This window comes from Xenopus laevis, chromosome 3L (assembly GCF_017654675.1).
Source record: "Xenopus laevis strain J_2021 chromosome 3L, Xenopus_laevis_v10.1, whole genome shotgun sequence".
Classification (NCBI taxonomy): Eukaryota; Metazoa; Chordata; class Amphibia; order Anura; family Pipidae; genus Xenopus; species Xenopus laevis.
Window position 1 is genome coordinate 36,185,322 of NC_054375.1, and position 24,249 is coordinate 36,209,570.

At 39.1% G+C, this 24,249-nt stretch overlaps 1 protein-coding gene across 6 annotated transcripts in view; it reads left to right on the forward strand.

Moving 5' to 3' along the window:
* pcdh1.L (protocadherin 1 L homeolog) overlaps positions 1-10,568 on the forward strand; it is a 140,413-nt gene extending 129,845 nt beyond the window's left edge. For 4 of the 6 annotated variants that reach the window (XM_018250560.2, XM_041586139.1, XM_018250561.2 and 1 more), the window contains exon 5: positions 3,959-10,568. In XM_018250560.2, the coding sequence (XP_018106049.1) occupies positions 3,959-4,365 (407 nt within the window). In that variant the 3' untranslated portion in view covers positions 4,366-10,568. The remainder of the gene's footprint in view (positions 1-3,958) is intronic. The other 2 variants (XM_018250566.2, XM_018250564.2) reach the window with 2 other exon arrangements.
* Positions 10,569-24,249: the final 13,681 nt, after the last annotated feature.

Genomic DNA, 24,249 nt, shown 5'->3' on the forward strand with positions numbered 1-24,249 from the left:
CTGAAGGACCTAGAAATGCTGCCCATCCAGTTACTGGATTGTGTGTCTTGGTTCTGTATTTGGGGGTTTTAATGGCTGTTTATATCACATAAGTAAATGTTGGTTTCCTCTTTCTGGTCCAGAGGCAGTATTATAAGTTATTGATTTGCTTAGCATTTATGCAGATGTGGTTGATGACTTAGAGATTGGTTTGGTGTCTCTCTTTTCGCTCTGCTACTTTGCAAACTTTCAAGCAATGCTTGAAAGAGGTGTCCTGCTTTTTTTTTTTTATAACATTTTTCAGTGCTGTACATCACATGTAATCCATGACCTAAACTTAAAGGCGTTGTTCACCTTCAAGTCAACTTTTCGTTTGACGTAGAGAGTGATATTCTGAGATAATTTGCAATTGGTTTTCATTTTTTTATTGTTTGTGGTTTTTGAGTTATTTGACTTTTTATTCCGCAGCTCTCCAGTTTGCAATTTCAGCAATCGGGTTGCTAGGGTCCAAATTACCCTAGCAACCTTGCATTGCGGTCGAATAACTGTCCAGAATACGAATAGGAGAGGCCTGAATAGAAAGACGAGTAATTAAAAGTAACACTAACTATAAATCTGTAGCCTTAAAGAGCATTTGTTTTTAGATGGCGTCAGTGAAAACTGGAGAGAATCAGAAGGCAAATAATTCAAAAACTATAAAAAATAAATAATGAAGACCAATTGAAACGTTGCCATTCTATAACATACAAAAAGTTAACTTTTTAAAGTGAAACTGACATTAAAAAACTACTCTTCAAAATAGTAATTAACATTAAAAGTTACTGTCACGGTCGGCACCCTAAATTCAGAACCAATGCTAAGCACCCTGTTCTCGGCTCTTGCTTCCGCCTTTAACAGCCACCTTTCAACTTGGGCGGAGCCCTCGGCTAATTGGATGCCGCCAGGTCTTATTAAGAGAGGAGCAAAGCGAGGGGTTCTGAACAAGCTTTGGGGCACAACTGTAAAGCAGAGTCTTTTGGGTAGAGGGTCATGGTACAAGACGTAGGCTGAATCGTAGTCAGATCAGGCCTGGTCGGGGCAGGCAGAGTACTAAACGGAGTCAGGCAGGCAAGGGTCAAACCAGGAGATCAATCAGTAGGAATAAGAATAAGCAAAGTTGGATATCAGGCGAGGTTCAGGATACAGAAGTCAGGAGCACAGGTAGTCAAAATCACAGATAATCAGAAGCTCAAATAGCAGAGAAGCACTAGGAACAAGATCCTGTAACGGGCAATGAGTTTAGGTCAGAGGCCCCTTTAAATATTTGAATATCGCGCCACAGGCGTGATGACGTCACACGGCCGGCACATAAAACAAGGAAGTGCGCTGCCGTGCGCGCCATAGTGAACTCGGTGTAGAACTGGAAGGATTAGGGCTGCGGGCGTCCCTGCTTGGCCCTAGTCCCCGCTAGACCACCAGGGTAAGCCCTTACAGTTACCGATCGTAATAATTACTTGAAGTTCCTAAACCTCCTAAAATTAGTTCTAATGCTAACCGACAAAAAATATGGGCCATCAGATAGGGAATGTAAACGCATCAGGCAGTGCTTTTATGGAAAAATTATAAACAACATACAAATAAAAGGTTATGATATAGGCACAAAAAAGTCTCATTTTTGGTGTCAGTATCTCTTTAAAGGTGAACCACTCCTTTAAGGGGATAATTTATTAACATCCACACATTTTATTCAAAATGTTGTAAGCCGTACCAGTACACAAAAGACAAGTAGATGTTTCCTAATGGCTGGTTCCTAAACATTTGACTTAATTACAGTAGCACTTTAAACTTTTACATGGTGGTCTAGTATTGGTTTATTATTATACAAGACCACTATCTGCCAATCAGAATTGGGGAAAAACAATTTGGTGCAATTTCATATACAGGTATATATTTTTTTTAATCCAAAGGGTTTTTTGAAAGCTGTGACATTACCTGTTTTTTTTTTTTTTTTTTTTTTTTATAAGAAGAAGCACCTGCAGTCACGCTGCCAGCCTTGTTAAAATGATTGGTGGCCCTGGGGGACAACAACAGTTGCTCATTTGCTTTTAATCCATTAAAGCTCCAGGGATTCCATCAGCTTTATTATTTTATAAATATATCTTCCTCCATTTAGAGTTAAAATGCGGCATTCAGTATGAAAATCTGGGGATATTTTTGTGTTCTATGATCCTGTGAGATAGATGTGATTTTATATATATATATATATATATATATATATATATATATATATATATATATATATATATATATATATATATATATATATATATATATATATATATATATATAATTTTTTTTAAAGGAAGATGCAGATGAGTTTAAGGATGGCTGGAGAATAAGCAAAGGCGGGGGACGAGGGTTACCAATCAAAGAAAAGAGAGTTGGGAATCTTAATAGCTCAGGGGAGGGGATGCACCAGCTGTCAAACAGACAAACTAAAGTGCATAGTGAACCTTAATGCTCCCCATATTACTGGATTTCTTGTTCAGCAAGAATAGAAATTAAATGTTTTCTATTGACACTTTCATGGCACATCAAGGACCTGTGTCTGAATCTTGCAAACCCTTTGCAACGAGTTGCATCAAACCAGTGGCATTTCGTCTTCTTGCATCACAGCGACTGTCCTTTTCTGTATCAGACAATAAAATTGCAGGATGGGCAAATAAATAAAATCACAAATAGCGTTTGTACCCATAAACAACAGACTTCATTAGCTGATTTAATATATATATATGATGTTGAACACTTCCGCCTGCCGCTAAACACTCTTATCGCTTCTCGTTCCTACAGTGAATTAGATTAATATCACCACTCACCCCCTTCTTCCCACCATTATTTAAATGGTCCTGCTATGAGCATTTAATCACTAGAAATTTAGTCTTGAGGAATGTGATTTGTAATTTGGGATGAAGTACAGACCGAAAAATGACTGAAATATTTTCAACCTACTTACAAAGACTTAACAGTCTTATCATCCACCTCCACCCCAAGCATTGACTCAGGTTGCACCCCAAGTTTAATACAGTAACATATCAAAATGGGTTAATATTACCAGAAAAACAAGTTTTTCAAATAAAGCCTTCAATCATAGTTACATAGTTAGATCGGGTTTGAAAAAACACCAAAGTCCATCAAGTTCAGCCCCTCCAAATGAATCCCAGCATCCATACATACACACACTGACCCACTCTCTTTCCAGTTGGAGCAATGGATCCACCAGACAATCACCATTTATAATGGTCTGGTTGGGTTGCACAACATTGTCCCATGTGATCCTCAAAGGTATAGCAAACAGCCTTCTATAGATTTCAAAGCATCCCCCTTTTTGCCATTGGGAAGGAGAACATAGACAGGGTCAAGATCCAAATAATGACCTCTTGTATGTGCATTAAGGCTATTAAGAGGCTTTGCATATATAATATATGAAGTCCCTGTGATCTACAAGTGAGGAAAGTGTAGGAAAACTGATTCTCCATAATGCATATGCTAAGGTGTGGTCCAGCAAACCCAGGAGGGGACATGATGTGATAATTGCACCATTTTGTTGCATTTATGGAAGTTGTTGGGGCTGAACAGTTGTCTAACCCTACTTTTTCTTTTTTATGTTTTTTTTTTTTTTTACCAAAGAGCCATTGATATGATATGGTATTAGTCATGGGGGTGTAGATAGTGTGTATGTTTGTGGTGGGGTGATTTCCTTTTTGACCTCTGAATGTAGTATTTGCTGCTATTTTAATCTTCTGTCTTGATATAGTAAAATAGGAGTGAACAATGGGCACATACAATGTTCTTCGATGCCTAAAACCCCAGACCGTTTTTGGCCTACATGTATATATTTAGTCATTCCATTCATTAGTCTTATGTTGTAGAGTAAGACATATATGTTGGACCTGCAATGTAAAGGACTGACCAATCATTGTGATTCTTTTTCTCCACACAGATCTCCGACCACTGCCTGATGTAGCCATGACAGGAAACTGCACGCGGGAATGCACAGAATATGGACACTCAGATACATGCTGGATGCCTGGCCAGCCTTCCCCCAACCGCAGGCCCAAAAATGCCCTCAAGCTCTCCACTTTTGTGCCTTACCAAGACAAGGGGAGTCAAGAGCAAATTGGCAACGGGAACCCCAGAATTCCAGAGGAGCGCATTGGAGGCAACAACAACAGCACCACCAAAATGGCTAACATCCAGCTGTTACCGACTTACAGTGCCTTTACAAGTAACAGCCATGAATCATGTACGGACTCCCCAATGGAGGAAATCCCACTCACCCAAGCCGCTGACTTCCAGCATGCCACAACTCCTTCCTCTCAATCTGCCAAGAGGGAAATATACCTGTGAGATTTATTTGACCTTTTATTGGCATGTAAGGAGTATAGGAAAAAAAAAATGGATGTTGCTGATTTTATCCAGGAACCTAAACCAAGCTGTCTTTTAAATGAAGGAAATTGAACAGAAAAGTGATGACAAATTAATGCTTTATGGTTCATGCAAATGCTTCTGGGGTTAAACCTACATACCGTGCAGTGGGTTTTTTTTCTGTTTTATTTTATTTTTGTATTTTAAATGTAAAACTCCTAATCACCCTCAACATAGACAATGCGGTGTCATAAAGGTCAGAACTGGATTTTGAGAGGGGAAGCACATTTTTTAAGGAGTAGTTTTTATAAAGGGAACATGTGCATTGGGTTTCTCTGCCCAGAAGAGAAGCTAGAAATGGAAGGAGGACTAAATAAGCCATTGTGGTTTGGTATTTGTGATTCCGAACAGGGGGAAATGATGACGTTATCTTGGTGCTGTCATGTTTTCTGGTACAGAGCATGAATATGTGCTCATTGATACGAATTCCTGTCTAGCCATAATGGCTAATTCATAACTGAAGGCTTTTGTAGTTAGTCAGTCCTAGAGCTGAACGGTTTGGAACCATTTTGTTCTGTCAACATTCGCTCACTAGACAAAATGTCTGGAATCACCGCACTGCATGCTACAGATTTCTCCTTTCGGAGGTAAATAGGCCTACTATGATGAGAACTGCAGAGCTAAACTTATCATCCATTTTTCAGAGAAAATGCATTTGAAGATTCCATTTTTGTTTTTTTACAATTTGTTTTACAAACAGCTGCCTTCCATTATATATTTGTAGCTGGATCCCTCTCATTTTATATGTCACTCAACAAGGTTTTAAGTGTGAAACCTATTGGCATTGCCTTCTAATTTCATCTTGGCAAGCAGGCTATGTGAGGACTATGGCAGGTTGGATAGTTTGATCACTTCTATTTGCATGGAAAACCTTGAGCATCAGCCTACATGGGCACAGGCATGTTATTTCGGGTGACAATCACAGCCCTGATGTGACCTGCAGTGGTTTCTATTTATACTAGTAGGAAACATTTCTGCTGGAAGTAATGCTGATCAAAACTACCCATGAGCCATAGTTATTCCCGCTGCTCATATAAGCAGCGGCATATTGTTGCATCACAAGCGCAGCAAGGTGGCGCAGAAGGTTTAAATTAAGATCTCTGCCTTGAAAGGGATTCCCATACCTGCTTTTCAGCTCAGTTAACTTAATACCCAAAGGTGGTTTAGAGTTTAGAATCTTGACCACAGAAACCTCTGAGATCCTTCTTCCAAACCGTTATTCCGTTCAGTTTCAACATCTAGTGAGTCACTATTTAATTCACAGCAACAACAAAAAAAAGCCAGTTATTTATGAATAATGTCGGCTGCATCTTCAGTTTCTTTAGCTAGACAGCAGAAAGTTTTGGGGGGATCGTTGTGGAGAATATACCAAAGGTGCCATCTGATCATGTGGATGAATACTTAGGACAGCCAGATGGGGACCAAACTATATCTGCATATTCAACGCATCCATAACAGGGTAAGCTGCGAGTTTGACAGGCCTTTTCATGTAGACTTCTGTAAATACAATCCCTTTGAATGATGATCAAGTCTGCCTGATTTCAGCTTTTTATTGTTGTAAGGAGCATTTGTTTATTTATTGTAGTTTCCGTTCAACTCTGTAAAGTGTTCCATAGCAGCTGGGCCACTTTGGACAACTTTGGGTAGGATCGCATGGAGACAGCTGTAGATGGTGTTCATGATTTTTGTCCGTGTTTTCATTAAATTCTTTTTTTTTTTTCATGCTATTTTAAGAGAGAAAGAAAACACTTGAAAACCAGTTTAGAGTGTTCAAGTTTCACGTGTACTGATTAGGCACAGTGCACACACACACACAAGGGTGGGAGTAGTTCTGGCCTTATTGGAAACCAAATAGTTAATCACTATCCCAAGATATTCCATGTTGTGGGCCAATTTCATATATCTAGATTATATTAAAACAATGATGTTATAGATAGTTTTGAGGAGATTTTGTGCATAGACTTCATAGATGGACACATCAGGCCTTCAGTTCATCAGCCCTGCTCTAGATTATGGTTCTCTTTAAGGATCAAGCTGCATCCACCTTGATAAAATTACAAGACTCATGCACATATGCTTAAACCAATAGAAACACCTTTTATAAGTTAACTATAATTCACCCTATGGGATTGGAATCCAAAAGTGCATTGCATTGCTTAGACCACAGAAGGCTTGTTTTTATGTGCCTGCCAGAGTCAGGGTCCTGTATTCAACAACAGCCGCTCATGGGTATGGCACTCCTATCTAACAAATAATGGGACATTTCAAATTCTGTATTGACTTGGGTCCCGCCAACACTTGTCCTTGTTTCATTTTCCAGATAATCGCTTCCACATGGAAATACCCATCTTCATAGCCAACCCTGTATTTTATTCTCTTCCTTTTCAAGTTACTTTGCCTTTTCCTTTCCAGTGACTTTAGCCATGGAGAATCTCTCAATGTGTAATGCACTAGAAATGTGTGATCTGATTGGTCATTTTGTGCATGGGGAGGGGGGGGCGATTTCATTCATAGCAGTACTGCATATTACATCCTAATCCGTTATGGAATTGCACTATAATTCTTGATTCATCCAGTTTCTCTTGTGCTAAGGTTCATGTAGACCATCATTGCTGAGATTCAGAGAAATACCTTGTGGTGATGTATGCATTGATTACATTGGTCATTGGTAATATAAATAACCTTTTTAGGATATTTGGGATTTTTTCTATACTATCTAAGAAATATGTTTTATATAAAGGATGTGCCCATATACACAGATTTGTGTCCTTCTGGAGGAAAGCAGAGAACCAACACTGGGTACCAGAGGACCCACAATTGTGTGCCACATATATCACCCACGTACCTTAAACTGACTTACCTATAAAGAGCCCATGCAGATAGCTACTTTAAAACATCTTTTAGGGTATCATTGTACATAAACCCAATCTTGTGTTGTCTGACTATCAAGGCATAGAGCGAGGAACGACTGTATTTCTTTAGATTTTCATTTGCAGAGGTGGAATGCCTCATTGAAGACCAATTATCTTTCACTCGCCAATAAATTCCGCATTTCTACGAATAAATGTTCTGTGCAAATAGCAAGCCACGTTGTGTTTCTTTATATAGACATACATGGAAGCGAAATCCTTATTAAGTGTAAAAACAAAATATTTGTGTCTTTTCAAGTGCTAGACCATCTTCCATTATAACCTTGATTACCTTCACTCCTAGCAGAATGGACACCCTGACACTATATATATATATATGGATAGGCTGAAGTTGATTAAAAAAAAAAAAAAAGCACCATAATGAGAATTAACGTGTTTCCACTCGCACAATGCTGCTCTGACAGGCTAATATTCTATAGACATATCTGGAAGTACGTTCTTAATTATCACCTGCTGTTTCCTTCTTTACTGCACTCCTTCCCACTCCACCTCGGTCTTTCTCTACGTCTCGCATTAGCGAACAGAGAAATTCTGGAAAAACCTTCAGGTCTAAATCTTTATTAAATCGAAGTCTTTATTAACACGCGCCTAGGACCTTGGTCTTCAACGAGCTTAATTATAGCTGCATTTGGAATATGGGTGGGGTTTATAATGAAAGAATGTTATTTTTATGTCAATCTAAAGACGCCTAAAGCAAATTCTTCATACACAGGGTATTTTATTATGGTACAAAATGGAGACAGAACACACAAAATGAATGCTTGGGCCCCATTCGGACAGATTGAAACAGACCGATACGTGCAAGAAACCTCTTCCAAATAAAACATATTATATAAAATAGATCGGGTTGTGCATGAATAGGTTAAGCATATATCCTGACACTTGATTGGAGGGCATAGCTTTGACCATCTAAAAGCCATACTTGCTCTGTCTCTCTAGCAACAGTTGGGTTCATGGCTTTTCCGGCAGTCTCTCACATTCCTAGAACTTGCCAACTGTATGGATGTAGCTATTTATGTTTCACATACTGTGAATAGATGTATTAATAGTTTGTCATTCTTACAAAAAAATTTTAAAAAAAAAGGAAAAAAAAAATTTAACAAAGAGGGCAATGTTCAAAGTACATAGAAATATGTGTGTTTGTTGTAGACCAGGCTGTTTTTTCCACTTATGGTATTCCATTTTTTTCTATGCATGTCAATACAACTCTAAGGCATGGAATTTTCAACCTTGCTAAAGATATTTACAGTCAGGCTTGCCTTTCAAGAATAGAATGTCATTTAGGAGTTGAACCTGCAGGAGCCAATATCAGTACTACACATGTGTTTTAATACAGTTTAATTTGTCTAATTGGGAGGTGCCATGGGAGGATGCTAAATGGAAAGAGAATCAGCAGGGTGAGGGTTGGGTTGCGGATAAATGAGCTTCAAAACTAGCTAAGGTCTATGAAGGGTAACCATCACTTTCAATATAGAATCGTTAAAGTAAGTGTTCTTTAAAACAGATTTGTAGAAATCGAAGCAACTTTGCTTTATAGTGTGGCATGCAAACAAATTCTATATTTGAGAGAGGAAAAACTGTTAGAAAGACAAGGGAGATCAAAGTAAAGACCAGTTGGCGAATGCTACATCATATTTAATCTTGGGCTGTTTTTCAGCCAGGGTTGTTGAACCAAAACCTATTTCTGTTTATTCTAACAGTGTAATAAAATTGTATAAATAACACCGTTTGGGAATTTGGGGCATTGCAAAGCCTCCTTTGTCAAGGGAGAAATGTTTGCATATTATATTTCCTATAATGTAGGGCTGGAGAGGACCTGTTCTTCTATCAAACATGTCTCATCAGCTATATGATGTTGGTGCATGGCTGTATGATGTAACACTAGTGAGGAGCTCTGACCTGGTTCAACATATAAAATGCAGCAGACGCACTTGAGTCGGCACTTCATCCCTTTCAAATGGACACATAACATGCATGTCAGATGGCTGCTTAGCGATGAACGTAGGTCTGTACTGCCCAGTTGCACTCAATCCAGAGCCGTCTGCAGCATGCAATTACATTCTAATTAGCCATGGAGGATCTGGAGTTGAATATGTGTTCAGTGTTTAGGGGATGAGGTGGCAACCCTTATACTGTACAGCGTTGGCATATACCTTTGTGTCATCATAATTCACTTCCCATAAATTGTGTGCAATAGGAGGAATGGCGAGGAAAAAAAGAGGGCATTATACTGAGACAGACGAAATCATTTTAGGCCTACGTTAGCAAATAAAAGGATTTCTTCCTGAAACGATAAATACCAAAGGTGAGAGACATGCAAGTTATTTGCGTTTGTAGAACACAATGGCAGGCTGCTTTTCGAAAGAATCCACAAAATGGCGTATTCAAAATTTGTAAAGCAAAAACACACACACAAAAAAGAAAACCTAAGCCTGAAATTTGGATTTTTAGTGTTGGTTCACTTTGCCTCTGGAGGTGTCTGCAATGCAATGCGTTGGCAACGGTCCAACCAATGGTGGGGGGGGGGGTTCTAACACAAAGATTTAATTTAACTGCTTGTGATGCTGCCTTGTTTTGTACAGTTTTATGTACATGAAAGTGTTGCTTTTTAATATAAATCTTTAAAGAAATATATATTAAATCCCTCTCCGACAAAAAAAAAAGGAAAAAAAAAAAACTCAAGCGAAATTATTATGGCAAAATATGTAACTATTTTTAAGATGTTAAATTAATATGTATAATCAGACGCTATCATTTGGGGGGGGTTTTCTCGATTTGTAAGAAAAATTGTTGTACTTTTCCCCAAGTTCCACCCACACCATGACCTTTTTTGCTCTGGGAAGATTTTTCTACCTTTGTTTTTTCTTTCTACCTTCCATTTTGTTCTGACAGTCACCCCTTTATAAATTGCATGGTGACCAGAAGGTCTTGTGAGAAACATAACGTGAAAGACCTCTCTGCAACCTAAGGGAGTAAATCCTTTTCTGTTATTAGCCCTATGAGCACAATCATATTTTTTGTTCTTTCTCTTTTTAATTTTTTGTTTTTCCTTTTTTTTTTTTGGTCTTTAATTGTTTCAGCATGGCAAGAATAAACAAAATGTGGTCTGTCTTATCGTTTTTATTTTCCAGATACATACAAATTTTTCTGTTATGTTTGCGGAGCTGTCAAATAAAGAATTCCATTGTAATTATACTTCCCAATGACTGTTAATGTCTCAAATAATGGGTCATCATTTGTTGGGGGGTTGCACCGGATGAATCATTTAAGACAGTAATCACATATAGGGTGTTGGACACATTGCATGAAAAGGACAGATTATATTGTAGAGGCGAAACAATGTCATATTCTTTGTAGGCTTTCTGCAACATCAGATACAGAGTTCTAGTTCTGAACATATGAAAACATGGCACTGCATTGATCTACATAGCACCTCACCTTAGAACTAAATAATATTGAGTTAAGCTGGGCTTATGGCTAGATTCACTTCTTTAGCTAGTTTACCAGATGAGCTGATCATGTTGCCTAGTACCAATGGGGGACTATGCAGGACCTCATCCAACAGGAGATTCTAATATGTCTGACATCTGGCCAAAAAGTGCCAACATATCTATCAATCAGGCAGGCTGTTGGAAAGATCCCATGCAAGTGCCAATAAGTTAGAGCAGTGATCCCCAACCAGTAGCCCATGAGCAACATTTTGCTCTCCAACACCTTGGATGTTGCTCTGTGTCCTCAAAGCAGGAGCTGATTTTTGAATTCCAGGCTTGGAGGTGAGTTTTAATTAGTAAAAACTAAGTATAGTGCCAAGTAGAGCCTCCTGTAGGCTGCCAGTCCATGTAGGGGCTACCAAATAGCCAATCACAGCCCTTATTTGGCACCACAAGGAATTTTTCATGCTTGTGTTGCTTCCAAAATCATTATACATTTGAATGTGGCTCACAGGTAAAAAAAGGTTAGGGACCACTGAGTTAGAGGGACCAAGCCAGTCCCTTTTATCACAGTGTGTATGGCTGGCCTAAAGAGGGGGCCCGGAATTTTGGCTAAGTAGAAGAGGCACATGCCTAGGAAGCAAAAGTGTATAAAATGTATACAGGCCAATCTCAATTTTACACTTTCCTGCCAGAAGGAAAACAGTTTAAAGGTTGTTAGATGTGGTCAGAAAAAAAAGAAACAGGCCATGTACTGCTGAGGCTTAACTTTCCAGTGCTATCAATTCAGCAGCAGGTATTAGACAACCATGGTCCTTCTTAAATAAGTTGCAGTTAGCATTGTCTTTTGAGAGAAATAAAACCCAAATCATTGTGTTATCAAATTCTTTACTGGTTGGTTCCCCTTCCACTCCTATTTATCAAACATAAATCAGGGTTTCAGGAATACAGTAAGTGTTCAGTCTTCAATTATAGCACCTAAAATGTTATTGTGTTTTAATGTCAGCCAAATCCATAATTCCACAGCAATATTTGGTATTGCTCTATATATATATATATATATCAGTTAATAACTACGAGTCCTCTGTGGTTCTAGTGGGTTTTGGTGTTCAGTGTGATCACCTGTTCATTTAAACCAGTGCCTACTCACTAGTGCAGTGGTCCCCAACCAGTAGCTCTTGAGTAACATGTTGCTCACCAACCCCTTGGATGTTGCTCCCAGTGGCCTCAAAACAGGAGCTTATTTTTCAATTCCAGGCTTGGAGACAAGTTTTGGTTGCATACAAACCAGGTGTACTGTCAAATAGAGCCTCCTATAGTCTGCCAGTCCACACAGGGTCACCAAATAGCCAATTACAGCCCATATTTGGTACCCCAGAGTTTTTACATTCCTGTGTTGCTCCTCAACTCTTTTTATTTTTGAACGTGGCTTGCGGGTAAAAATGGTTGGGGGCCCCTGCACTAGCGCCAGCTTTATTAGATAAGGGCAAGGTAGTGACACAGTGGATCATGCATAAGCAAAAGTTTAAATTATGTTCTCCAAGACCTGTGTTTGGTTCGAAAACCCTTTGATTCATGTTCTGAAACAGAAACAAGTTGAAGTGTATGTTAGCCAATGCCACATTTGAAGTAGTTCACTAATTAGCAAATTAGTTAATGTACTTTATATTATTCAATTTCAGGACAAGGTACCAGAGAACTAAAGTGCTTTTCTCCCCATAACTGCAACTATCACTGTGTCTACTGGCACATTGACTAATATTACCACCACTCCTGTGTCAGCACAGCAGCTTTATAAACCATATTAGTGGTGAAAATGGTGTCCCCCTACTGAGGCCTGGCCAGTAAATGATGGAAGTAGCTGGAAAGCCCCTTAAAGCAAGGAGCAACATTGTGCTTTATTCTCTTTGTTCATGCCCCTAATGTGATTCCATCAATGGCCCAGAGGTCAAACCTTCTGAGTTGCCCAAACACCAGCTGGGTACCACATTGAACAAGGATCCTTATTTAGTAGAACTTCATCCAGTTTATATCAAGTTGCAATGTCACATAGTTGTATGTTCCGCCAATAAATCCCAGCTGGCTGAGAAGTACCTGAAAGTAACCTTCACTACTACCCCCATGTGCTTTAGGCCTAATGCTATAAAAGTTCTCACTGATTCTTGTGTTGGCCAGCAAAAGGAAAATTTGTCATATGCTAGCTGATACTTTTTGATATAGTGACTTAAGTGCCCCATCTTGTAAAATATAAGGATATTATAAGTTACAGAGGAGTTCCATGACCACATGAAAGCACAAGGCCAAAGGAAGTGTTTTTATACAGGTCATGGAACTCCGAGGTGACTTCTAATATCCTCATATTTTGCATCTGGGGGTACTTTATTTATTATAATACACAAGTTTCAGTGAGTCGTGTGACAGAATGGACACCATTAAGCTCCCAATAAAACCAATGACATAATTAAGCTCTGTTTATATATAGTGAATAAAGTACCCCCTCTTGTATATTATAAGTTACCTAGGAGTTTCATGACCATATAAAAACACGAGGCCGAAGGTCATGGAACTCGGAGGTAACTTCTAATATCCTTATATTTTGCAACAGGGCGTACTTTATTTATTATAATACACAAGTTTCAGTGAGTCATGTGACAGAAATGACATCACTACTCACCGTTTATAACTGATGACATCACTACTCACCATTTATAAGGATATCATTTACAAGATAATCATGGCTTTTGGTTATTATAAGGATATCATTTACATGGTATTCATGGCTCTTGTGTATTATATGGCAACCTTTCTATTGTCCCGTTCATTCTGGCCTGAAGACCAAAAGGTTAGAAAAGAAGGAAGTGTTTTTTCATCTACCAAACATTGGACTGGGGGGGGTCCCCGATCACAGCTGCAAAGGGAAAATAAAAGGTACGTGTGGGGGGTTTGCAGTTTTTGCACAAGGAGGACCTCAATAAACGGGGTGAGGAGGCGTACCTTTACTTTTTCCTTTGTGGCAGGGAGGGGGGCACCATTAATCTCAGTTGAGGAGTGGGATTGGGCTGGTGGGGCCCACCAGATTTTTCCCAGAGCCCCACCAGCCTAGTCCGACCATACATCTGCTTATGTGCCATACACAGGCTGACATGATGCAAAGCTTAAGGAGTATTATTAGCCAGATTAATACCTCTGCCCCATCGCTGCTTTACATGTCAGTGATTATAGAGGGGAAATAGTTGTTAGCATGGATGTCTCTATAATCTGTCTGACTCCTCACCAGCACCCTGTATTTATCAAGCTTGTCTAGTTGCGCTCATAATTACCACAGGGATTCAATTGCTGTTTGGAAGGTGCTGTGCTTTCACAACATGCCTACCATAATAAATGTCCCCCTTTAATGTACTGTTTTCTCGCTGACTGGTAGAATCAATTCTGCTCCTAATCAATACACTATACTCTGCGGTGTGGGACATACAATTGGAAATTTCTTCCCCGAGGCGGCTGGAAATAAGCACATGCAGCATCATATATTTATTAAGTTCTATCAATATTTAAAGTGCTCCTGACGTTAACTGTTACCCTGTTTTTGAACAATAACATTACATTTTGTGAGTACTTTAAATTGTTTGTATTTGTTTCAAGGAGAAGGAAAGGCTAAAATTAAGTAAGCTTTATCAGAAAGGTCTATATAAATACACCAGTAAACCCTCAAAGTAATGCTGCTCTGAGTCAAAAGAAACACTACATTTCTTTCCTTCTATTGTGTACACATGGGCTTCTGTATCAGACTTCCTGTTTTCAGCTTAAACCTCCAGGGCTAGGGCTTGAGCATGCTCAGTTTGCTGCTCTCTCCCTCCCTTTTCCCCTCCCTGCTGTAATCTGAGCTCAGAGCTATTTGTGAGCAGGGAGAGACTCAGACAGGAAGTGATGTCACACCAAGCAAATATGGCAGCTGCTATCCTAAACAACCAGACAGAACATCTAGAGCTGTTTACTCCGGTATGGTAAAGAATTCTGCAGAATAAATATAGTGTTATAGCTTGTACTACTGTGGATAATCTATTGACAATAAACTGCTTCGGTAGCTTTCCTTCTCCTTTAATGTACTTTAAAAATGTGCCATTTTATGTTAAAGTAAAGTACATATTTGGTTACAGTGTTTAGTTTGAACTTGACTAGAAGTGCTTGACCAAATCTTTATATCCATGATCAGCTTATAGTTTATAGTTGAAGCACGATCTGTAAGTACTATCTCAATTTTTGCTGATGATACTAAATTGTGCAATGCTATAAGTTCCACGGAGGCTGCTGCCACTTTTCGGAGTGACTTGGCGATTTGGAGACCTGGGCAGCAAACTGCCAAATAAAGGCCATCATCTGGATTAAGTTTCTCGGAGAAGGTGTTACTGGGGGAATATTGAAAAAAAAATATAGAAAAAGAAAGGAAACAGAAGGAAAAAAATAAAAAAATGGCAAATGCCTCTAGTGCTTCAATGTCTGACCAATAAGTGTTATATTCACATGTATATCAAATCTGTGCCCTTTATAATACAATCGATGTCACATAAACTTTCATAGTGACAAATGAAAGAAACACTCTGAGTATTAACATAAGCAGAGTTGGTAAATTGAAGCACCAGAGGATTAAATGTGAGAGTATTGGATATACTAATAATATTACATTTTCTTTCTATAGCTTTATTTTTTTCAAATTGTTTTTCTTTTTTCCATTTTCTCTCCTTCTATATTGTTTCTTTTTGTATTCTAGTTTTACACTAAATGGAAGTGTGTTGGTCCTTAACTGAGAAGGATTTGTTCATTTTTGTGGATAACAAGCTGTGTAACTCTAGGAAGTGTCATTCAGTAGCGACTAAAGCAAATAAAATGCTGTTTTTTTTTTAAAAAAAAAAAAAAGCCCATTAATGCTGCCTCTTTACAGGTCCCTAGTAAGGTGCAGTTTTGGGCTCCATTCCTTAAGAGGTATATGAATGAGCTGGAGAGTCGTACAACTATACTGGTTAGAGGAATGGAAGTCTTAAATTATAAGGGTAGACTGTCAAGATTGGGATGTTTTTCTCTGGAGAAAAGGAGCTTGCAAGTGCAGATATAGAATCCGTTATCAGGAAACCTGTTATCCAGAAAGCTCTGAGAATTACCGAAAGGCCATCTCCCATAGGGGCAGATTTACTAAGCGAAGAATTTTCACCAGCGTCCGTTTCGCACCCATCGCCAGGCGCAAATGCGCTCAGACTACTCCAATTCACTAATATGCGAAGTTTCGTCCTGGCCCCCGAATGCTGCTGACTTTTCGCTAAAGGTACTTTGGCAGTGCGAGCATTTCATAGCTAATAGCGCTAGTGTTCATTTGTGCCTAGCGAAAATTCTCTGATCTTGTGCTTGGGTTAATTTGCATACGGCAGGAAATGTAAAGTTATATGGACGTCTTTATGTTAAATGTTGCTGTAAATACTTACAAATTCCACTTTTAAAACACGTCCAGGGAAATAGAGACAATAGAGTTATTATAATGCCCTACACATGAGCCCACTGTAAAATGAATTTTCCATATGTTATGAAATGTCTGGAGAAAACCAGTTACCCAAAAAAAAGTTTAACTTCGGGCTTTTGCAGCCAATCCCGCTTCAAAAAAGAAATAGTCGCCAGCGTTTTTTGAACTTCCGCAAACAGGATATAATGTAAGTGGCAGAAGATTGAGGAAGATCTAGCTGCTTTATAGCACTTCACCAGGTCTGAGGTGGTGAAGGCAACTCTGGCAAAAGAGGTAACGTTCAATTTGCGGAGTAACGTCTGTTCGCCAGGCAATAGAATGCGAATGACCGCTAGCGATGGTCTCTTTCACTAGCGAATTGGTGCCTGTTAGTAAATCGCAATGTCCCTGTGGATGGCAACGCTAGCGAATTGAACATTAGCAACTTCACACCTTAGTAAATCTGCCCCATAGACTTCATTTAATCCAAATAATCTAAATTTTTAAAAAAATTATTTCCTTTTTTTCTTTGTAATAATAGAACAGTACCTTGTACTTGATCCAAACTAAGATATAATTAATCCTTACTGGAGGCAAAATCAGCCTATTGGGTTTATTTACTGTTTACTTGATTTTCTAGAATTAGGGCATGAAGATCCAAATTACAGAAAGATCCATTATCTGGAAAACTCCAGGTCCAGAGCATTCTGGATAACAGACCCATACCTGTACGTTAGAGGGCATTATAGAGAGATAGTGGGGGAACTTTAAAGATCAAGTAACAACAGGCCACCCCTTTAAACTTGAGGAACTGAGCTTTCATTACAAAAAGTGTATGTGGTTTTTCACGGTAAGGCCAGTAAGGTTTTTGACAGGTTCAGGGGGAAAAAACAGACGGACCCTGACCAGCATACCTTTGGTGCTCCACTCCAACCCTTTTCTAATTGGCAAGAGCTATGCATGGCACAAGTGGGGTGTGTTTGATGGAGGCTGTTTAATATATTGCCTGGGTTTGAACCAGTGGCCTGCAGGTTGCAATGTAGTCTCCTATACTGCTGTGCTATTAAGGCAGATATCTAAGGTCCTGTTCATTGCTATTGGTATCCTTGTATTTTCTGGTAGGCTTGGTGAACTCAGCTGTTGATAATCTGGCCACATGTGCTCAATATTAGCCAATAGTCTGGCTATACAATCGCTTCTTCTAAACTGACTCACTGCCTGTTATAGGACAAGTGTGTTATTTTGACTCCTGCTCCTACCCGTAGCTTGTTCCTGACCTAGAGTTTGTCTCACAATTCTGCTGCTGTTATCTGGTTCTGACCCGGCCCAGCTCCTTCCTTACGGATTCCTCCCAGACTATACGTTTGGTGCCCTTGAGTTCTTGGACAAGCATAAGATTCAAAGCTACAGTTTTGTAGTTAGTAATTACAAATATTTACATCCTAAAACTGATCATTTATGCCACGTGGAAGACATTTGCGTGAACCGGTTCTGATACATGCAGGATTTTTGGAAACATATCATCAAATTGAATAGTAGAAACAGAGTGCTTAAAGGAGACATCTGCCTTCATATAAACATATAAAGCCTCGTTCTGATCATAAGCACACACACATGCCGGTGCAGTGAAATGGACCCAAAGCTGTGGGTGATTAATGCTATTATACTGCAAAGTTGTGCTGAGAAGTATTTTGTCCATCCTTCCAACTCTGGAACTAACGCCACCCAGATTGTGGTTTTGGTCCCAGGGATCCCACATTAGGTCAACAGGTTCTACAGACTTGTGCCCAGCCAATCAGACATTATGAAAGTGCGTCCGAAGTGAAGCAAGTCCCACTCTGGAATTTTGAGACGAAACAGTTGTGGATAAAAATTGCGCTTTGTACTCTGCACCTGGTAAGTAAATGTGTCTTCTAGTATGTTCTAAATTGACTTATTCTTAGCAACTTTACAACTGCTATGTGTTATTATTTGCAAGGTGTTAAAATTACTCGTATTCTAATTCTATTTCCAGCTTACAACTGCAGATCCTCCCTGGATGCCGGGGTCTCTGACCTCAGCAACATAAAATAGACTGACTTGTGTGGGTTCAGCTTTGTTGTTGTTTTTATTTTCAGTTATCTTTTTTTTCAGGATTATCAGAACTGCTGCCTGGTTTCTAGAATAATTAACAAACCGATAACCATTAAAAACTAGACTCAGGGCGGCTGCAAAACAAAAAAATATATTTCTATTAAACTGAAAGTTAAGTTTCCCCATTAAAAGGTATTGTAACTGTAAAGTTTACTGCAGATCTAGTAACTATTTAAATGGGTTGATCACCTTTAAATAACTTTTAGTATGGTGTAGAGAGTGTTATTCTGAGACAATTTGCAATTGGTCTTCATTTTTATTTGTTTTTTTTTTATTTTTTAGCTTTTTATTTATCAATATTATCTTTATAATCTGTAAATTCAGTAATCCGGTTGCTAGGGTCCAAATTACCCTAGCAACCCTGCATTGATTTGAATAAGAGACTGGAATATGAATAGGAGAGGGTCTGAAACGATAAATGATCAATATAAAGCAGCAATAACAAATGCTTAGCCTTATAGAGTATTTGTTTCTCAGATGTGGTCATTGACCCCCATTTGAAAGCTGGACACGGTCAGAAGAAGGCTAATGATTAAAAATGAAGGCCAATTGAAAAGTTGTTTCGTATTAGCTATTCTATAACATACAGTACTAAAAGTTAACAGAGATTCCCTTTAACAACATTTAAACATTTGTTTTCAAACAACTGTGATTGCAAGATTTTCCTGTAGCTTCCTGCACTGCTGTTTCTGTCTCTTGAAACAATGTAGGAGAAGTTGGCAACACGTTCATCTTCTCTGATCTCCACCACCAGAGCAGCAATGAAAAATACAGATACTGCTTTCAGTAGCAATTACATACACCTTTTAAAATAATTACTCATAAATATTTAAAGGGGCTCTATGGCGAAAAAGAACATTTTCTACAGGTATGGGACCTGTTATCGAGAATACTCTGTATTTGGGGATTTCCGGTTAAGGGATCTTTGCATAATGTGGAACTTCATCAATTAAGTCTACAAAAAATCATTTAAACATTAATTAAATTAATAGGATTGTTTTAACTCCAATAAGGATTGATTTTATCGTAGCTGGGATCAAGTACAAGGTACAGAGAAAAAAATAAATCCGTTAAAATGCCAAGTTACTCTTTACTATACCTCTATCAGAAAAGTGTCTCTCTACATGTAGCTTGGTGTTGGTTGTTGGAGTCACTTATTTTGAAAGACCGTTAGCTCTAATACATTGCTAAGCAGAAGGAGCACACACTAAAGTATTTGGCCCAACTCTCTAATGTAGAAAGATTGCTGAGCCGAGGATACTGAGAAGTTACTTGATTATTGCAGAAACGACAGAATTGTTATTTAGAAAGTCCCTTATTTATGTGAAATGAAGCTCATTTTTAATTTCCATATTGGTAATTGCTTAAAATGTGTGATGGGCGAATTTATTCGCTGTGAAGTTTTGCGGTCGGCGAATGAATTTGCAGTGAAAATGGACGCAGGTGACAATTCCGACACCAGCGACAATTAAACGCACGGCCATTGATTTTAATGCATGGCAAAATGTCGCCGGCGTTGGAACTGTCAGCAGCGTCAGAATTCCCGGGAAATTCACAAATTTTTTTGGCGAAGTAGAACGGGACAAATTCGCCTATCACTACTTAAAATTATATTTACAAAAAATGAAGATTGTGGCATGTCGTCTATAATAATGTAGGGGACCCATAGGATTCATCTGTGGGTATGTTATAGAACAGCCTATTCTAAGCAACTTCTCAATTGGTTTTCATTATTTTATTTATTTATTTATTTTTGTAGTTATTTGTCTTTTTCAGTGTAACAGTGCTCTAGTGTTCAGCAGCAGATATGTCATTTGATTCACCTCCTCACATCTAAACATTACAATATCCATCTAGGGCCAACCTGACATTACTCCAGATCATTTGCATACAGGTGCGCACAGCCAAATTGGGCATCCGTTTCCTAAAGCGCGGTAAAAATTATGCGCGCAAAATATAGACAAAATTATCGGCGAACCTCCGGTAAATATAAATTTGAGAATTTTCTTACGCAACAATATGTTTTCGCCAGTTCTCGCATTCGCTGAAAATAACGCTGCGTACACATTAATGCCTGGTTTACTAAACAGTGAAATGTGCAAAAGACAAAATTGGTGTTACTCTGGTAATGTTGTTGGATGGTATAATCATCAGTCAATAAAGTTTATGCGTTTTGAAGATGCATTTCTGGCCATAAATGTCACCGTAAGAATTGCCATAATAACCGCCAGAAAACAAGACTATTTTATAGCATAAATATTCGCAAACTTAATTTGTCGCCAGAAAATTTGCAGCTCGCAGAAATTACCGCTAGACGCCAGGTCTCTAAAGCCTGTATATTATCTGGTTGCCCTCTAATCTGAAACACTCCCCAAATCCAGTGTGTGCCACTTTGTGGATGTAACTCCTGTAGAAAACAGTATTTGCCTATCTATTGCCATTCTCTCTGCTTTTCCTCCTCTAACTACATAGGCCATCAAAACAATTTAACCATTCTCTGCTCCTCTCCAGCCAAGACTCCAAATACCACAATGCCTTGCACCCTTCTGTGATTCGTCTTCATAGATCTATTAAACACAGAACATACAAGAAGTCAGGGCAATTATAAACTTGGCTGGAGGGGAGCAACACCGCTGATCCCTTTGTGTTCTCTGGGCCTGATATGTATCAGGGGTCAGATCTCCCCTAGTTAATCAGTTGGCTTACAACATTGTTTCAGGAGTCAGAGCCAAGAGTGCTCTGTAATATGTAATGCTAAATGGCGGTCAAATGCGTGGGGTTTTTAACGGCAAAGGAAGACTACTCACTTTCTGAGCATAGCTTTTAGGAAAGGATGATATTCCGTATGTGTGTTACTGGAGCTGCACCATCAGTATTTTGCAAGTGCCCAAATGGGGTCTTGTAGGGAAGGTGAAACCCAATCACTACGCTAATGGGAGAAACACGAGATGAGAAAAGGAAAGATCATTAAAGGCAATTTATGCCATCAATATGATGAGTGTTTGTGTTTGGTCAACATGCCGCAAACAATCAGAGATTTGTACGACCAGAAAGGTTCTCGTCTTCAGAATCAATCTGTGAGCTCCGTCTAATAGCTTTGCTTTATTCTCTCTGTAGCACCATGTGATGAAGGCAGGACCTTTGGGACTGGCCATGGAACCCCTAGGAGAACACGATGCGACCGAGCTCTTAAAAGAAATGTGACCAATTTAAAATATGTGGATTAGTGTTGGAGTGTTAATCAATAGATGCGTAATGGCAGTAAATAAACACATTCCTGAGTCTTACAAATAGATTGCATTAAAGGGAGAGTTGGGTTGACATCTTATTGTCTTTAGAGTTTATCTTTATCCCAATGAAAGGAAGGCACATGAGATATTACCTATCATAAAGTATAAGGACACTGCTAGCACATCTTTCTTAAGGTGGCCATACATTATTAAATCCACTTGTTTGGCAGGTTGCCGATGGGACAAGACAGCGTCTACCAATGCAGCCCTCGGTCAGGAGGGAAAATCTGAACAATTTTGGCCAGAAATTGGTCAGGGAGGCCCGTCAGAGGTCCCCCATACACTTGCAGATAAACTTAAATCTGACGCATATGGCCACCTTTAGAGGAGTCCGAGCAGCCACATTGTTTTCCTTTGCTACATTTAAACCCATCAACATAAATAATTGCAACATTTTGGTTCCTTTAGCAGTCCACGTGCCTCTTACAGGACAAGGTGCCTGGCATCTCACATCTTGCAGTAAATATATTGCTTCAGTTAAGGGAAAATAATGGAATAATGAGAAGTTTCTATGGTTAGCTATATGATCTATAAGAAAGCATAATTGCCATTCACATTGCCTGCAAACAAACTATGAAAACTGGTGCAAACCAATCCATGACCAGAAACAATATCTATGAATATTCCTTCTTGCATGATACAATTGTGATAGATAGATATAGTAGCTACTGCCTGCGGTAAGCGTGAGGCAATAGTGTGAATGGATGACTGCCCTTCACTCATTCCTCTAGGACAGGGTTGTCCAACTTGCGGCCCCCCCTTCTGTGGCCCCCCCCCCACCTATCTGATGTGTTTGCTTACCATTTGTAAACTTTAAATGGTATCACCAGAGAGATTAACTGGCCCCTGGATTGTTTAAACCTCAAATTCAGACTAATCCCCTGTATTGTTCACACCTGTGATCCGCCTGTATTGTTCACACTTGTGACACCTCTATTGTTCAAGCCCTGTACTGTTCACACCTGAGACCCAGACTGAAGCTCCCCACATTGTTCACCTGTTCACACTTTATACAAAATGCTAATGGAACTCCAGCCCTGTGTCATTGTATGTAGTACAATTTAGAGTGGTCCTGATGGATTTCCCTGTCTCTTGCTCTTCCTTCCATATGCTCCCTGTGTGTGACATACTCTGCCTGTGTGTGACATACTCTGCCTGTGTGTGACATGCTCTGCCTGTGTGTGCCCTACTCTGCCTGTGGAACATAAGCCTGGTATTTGTTCTGGGAGTTTGTTAGCGTTTGAAAATAAATTATTGTTAGGGTCCCCTTATGTGTTTAATCATGTGCTGGGGGTGCTGTGTTATCCATGGAGAAGAGGAGGCATATGGATTTAAGGGTATGTCTTAATATGACAACTTTTTTCACATATGAGTGATAAGTAATATCCCTGCAGTGTGCACCAACCGTTTTTTGGCATGCTACCACATTTAATATGGACATGATCTTGTGGTAACATGGGTCTGGTTCAAAGTGTGTGTGGTTTAAAGTGTGTGGTTTAAAAAGAGGGAGTGGTCAACTCTGGCATCCATTATCGGCCCTCCACTATTTAGGCCGGAAAAATTTCTGCCCTCGGGACCACAGAAGTTGGACAGCACTGCTCTAGGAACATGATTGCTAGTACTAGTGGCCTAATACATAGGGACTGACACAAGGGAAAGTGTTGGAAGGGTTACCATCTGTTCATTTTCCCTAAAGGAACAGGGACTGGTAACATTAGATAAGTACTTAATACATAGGGATAGAGACCAGGGAAAGGTTGGAAGGTTTGGCGTCATTTACTCACCGGGGTCAGCCTGCAAAGTGCAATTTCTGAGCAAGTCGTTTTTTTTTTTTTTTTTTTTACCCAAAATGCATCCAATGGCAAAATAATCATGGTAGGGGCCTGGGGTGTACACCAACAAAATCAGTGTACTGTGCATATTTTGCAAGAGGGAGTTGGACGGGTCAAGCTGAAATAAGCACAACTTTGCAGATATGTAATAGTGATATGTAGATGGGAAGTTACTTAGGTCGGCATAACCTTCCCAAGTCTAACACAAGACGTCAATTCAGCCTTGCCTGTGTTTACTGAAAGTGCATCAGGCACAAAATTATCAGGCATAACATGTGGTATCTCCAGTATATAAAAATATACATACAGTATATGGTATTAAAGTATTTGTTAGATCATCAGAATATAATCCTTAAAGTGGATGTTCACCTTTAAATTAACTTTGTGTGATATTCTGAGACAATTTGCAATTGGCTTTCATTTCTTCATCTTTCTTCTTTTCATTTCATCGTTTTTGAGTTATTTAGCTTTTTATGCAACTCTCCAGGTTGCAATTTCAGCAGTATGGTTGCTAGGGTCCAACTTACCCTAGCAACCATGCATTGATTTGAATAAGAGACGCAAATACATTTGTAGCCTTAAAGAGCATTTGTTTTTTTAGATAGGATCAGTGACCCCCATTTGAAAGTTTGGAAAGAGTCAGAAGCTGAAGTCAAATAAAAGTAAATAAAAAATAATAATAAAATAATTAAAAAAAAAAAACCC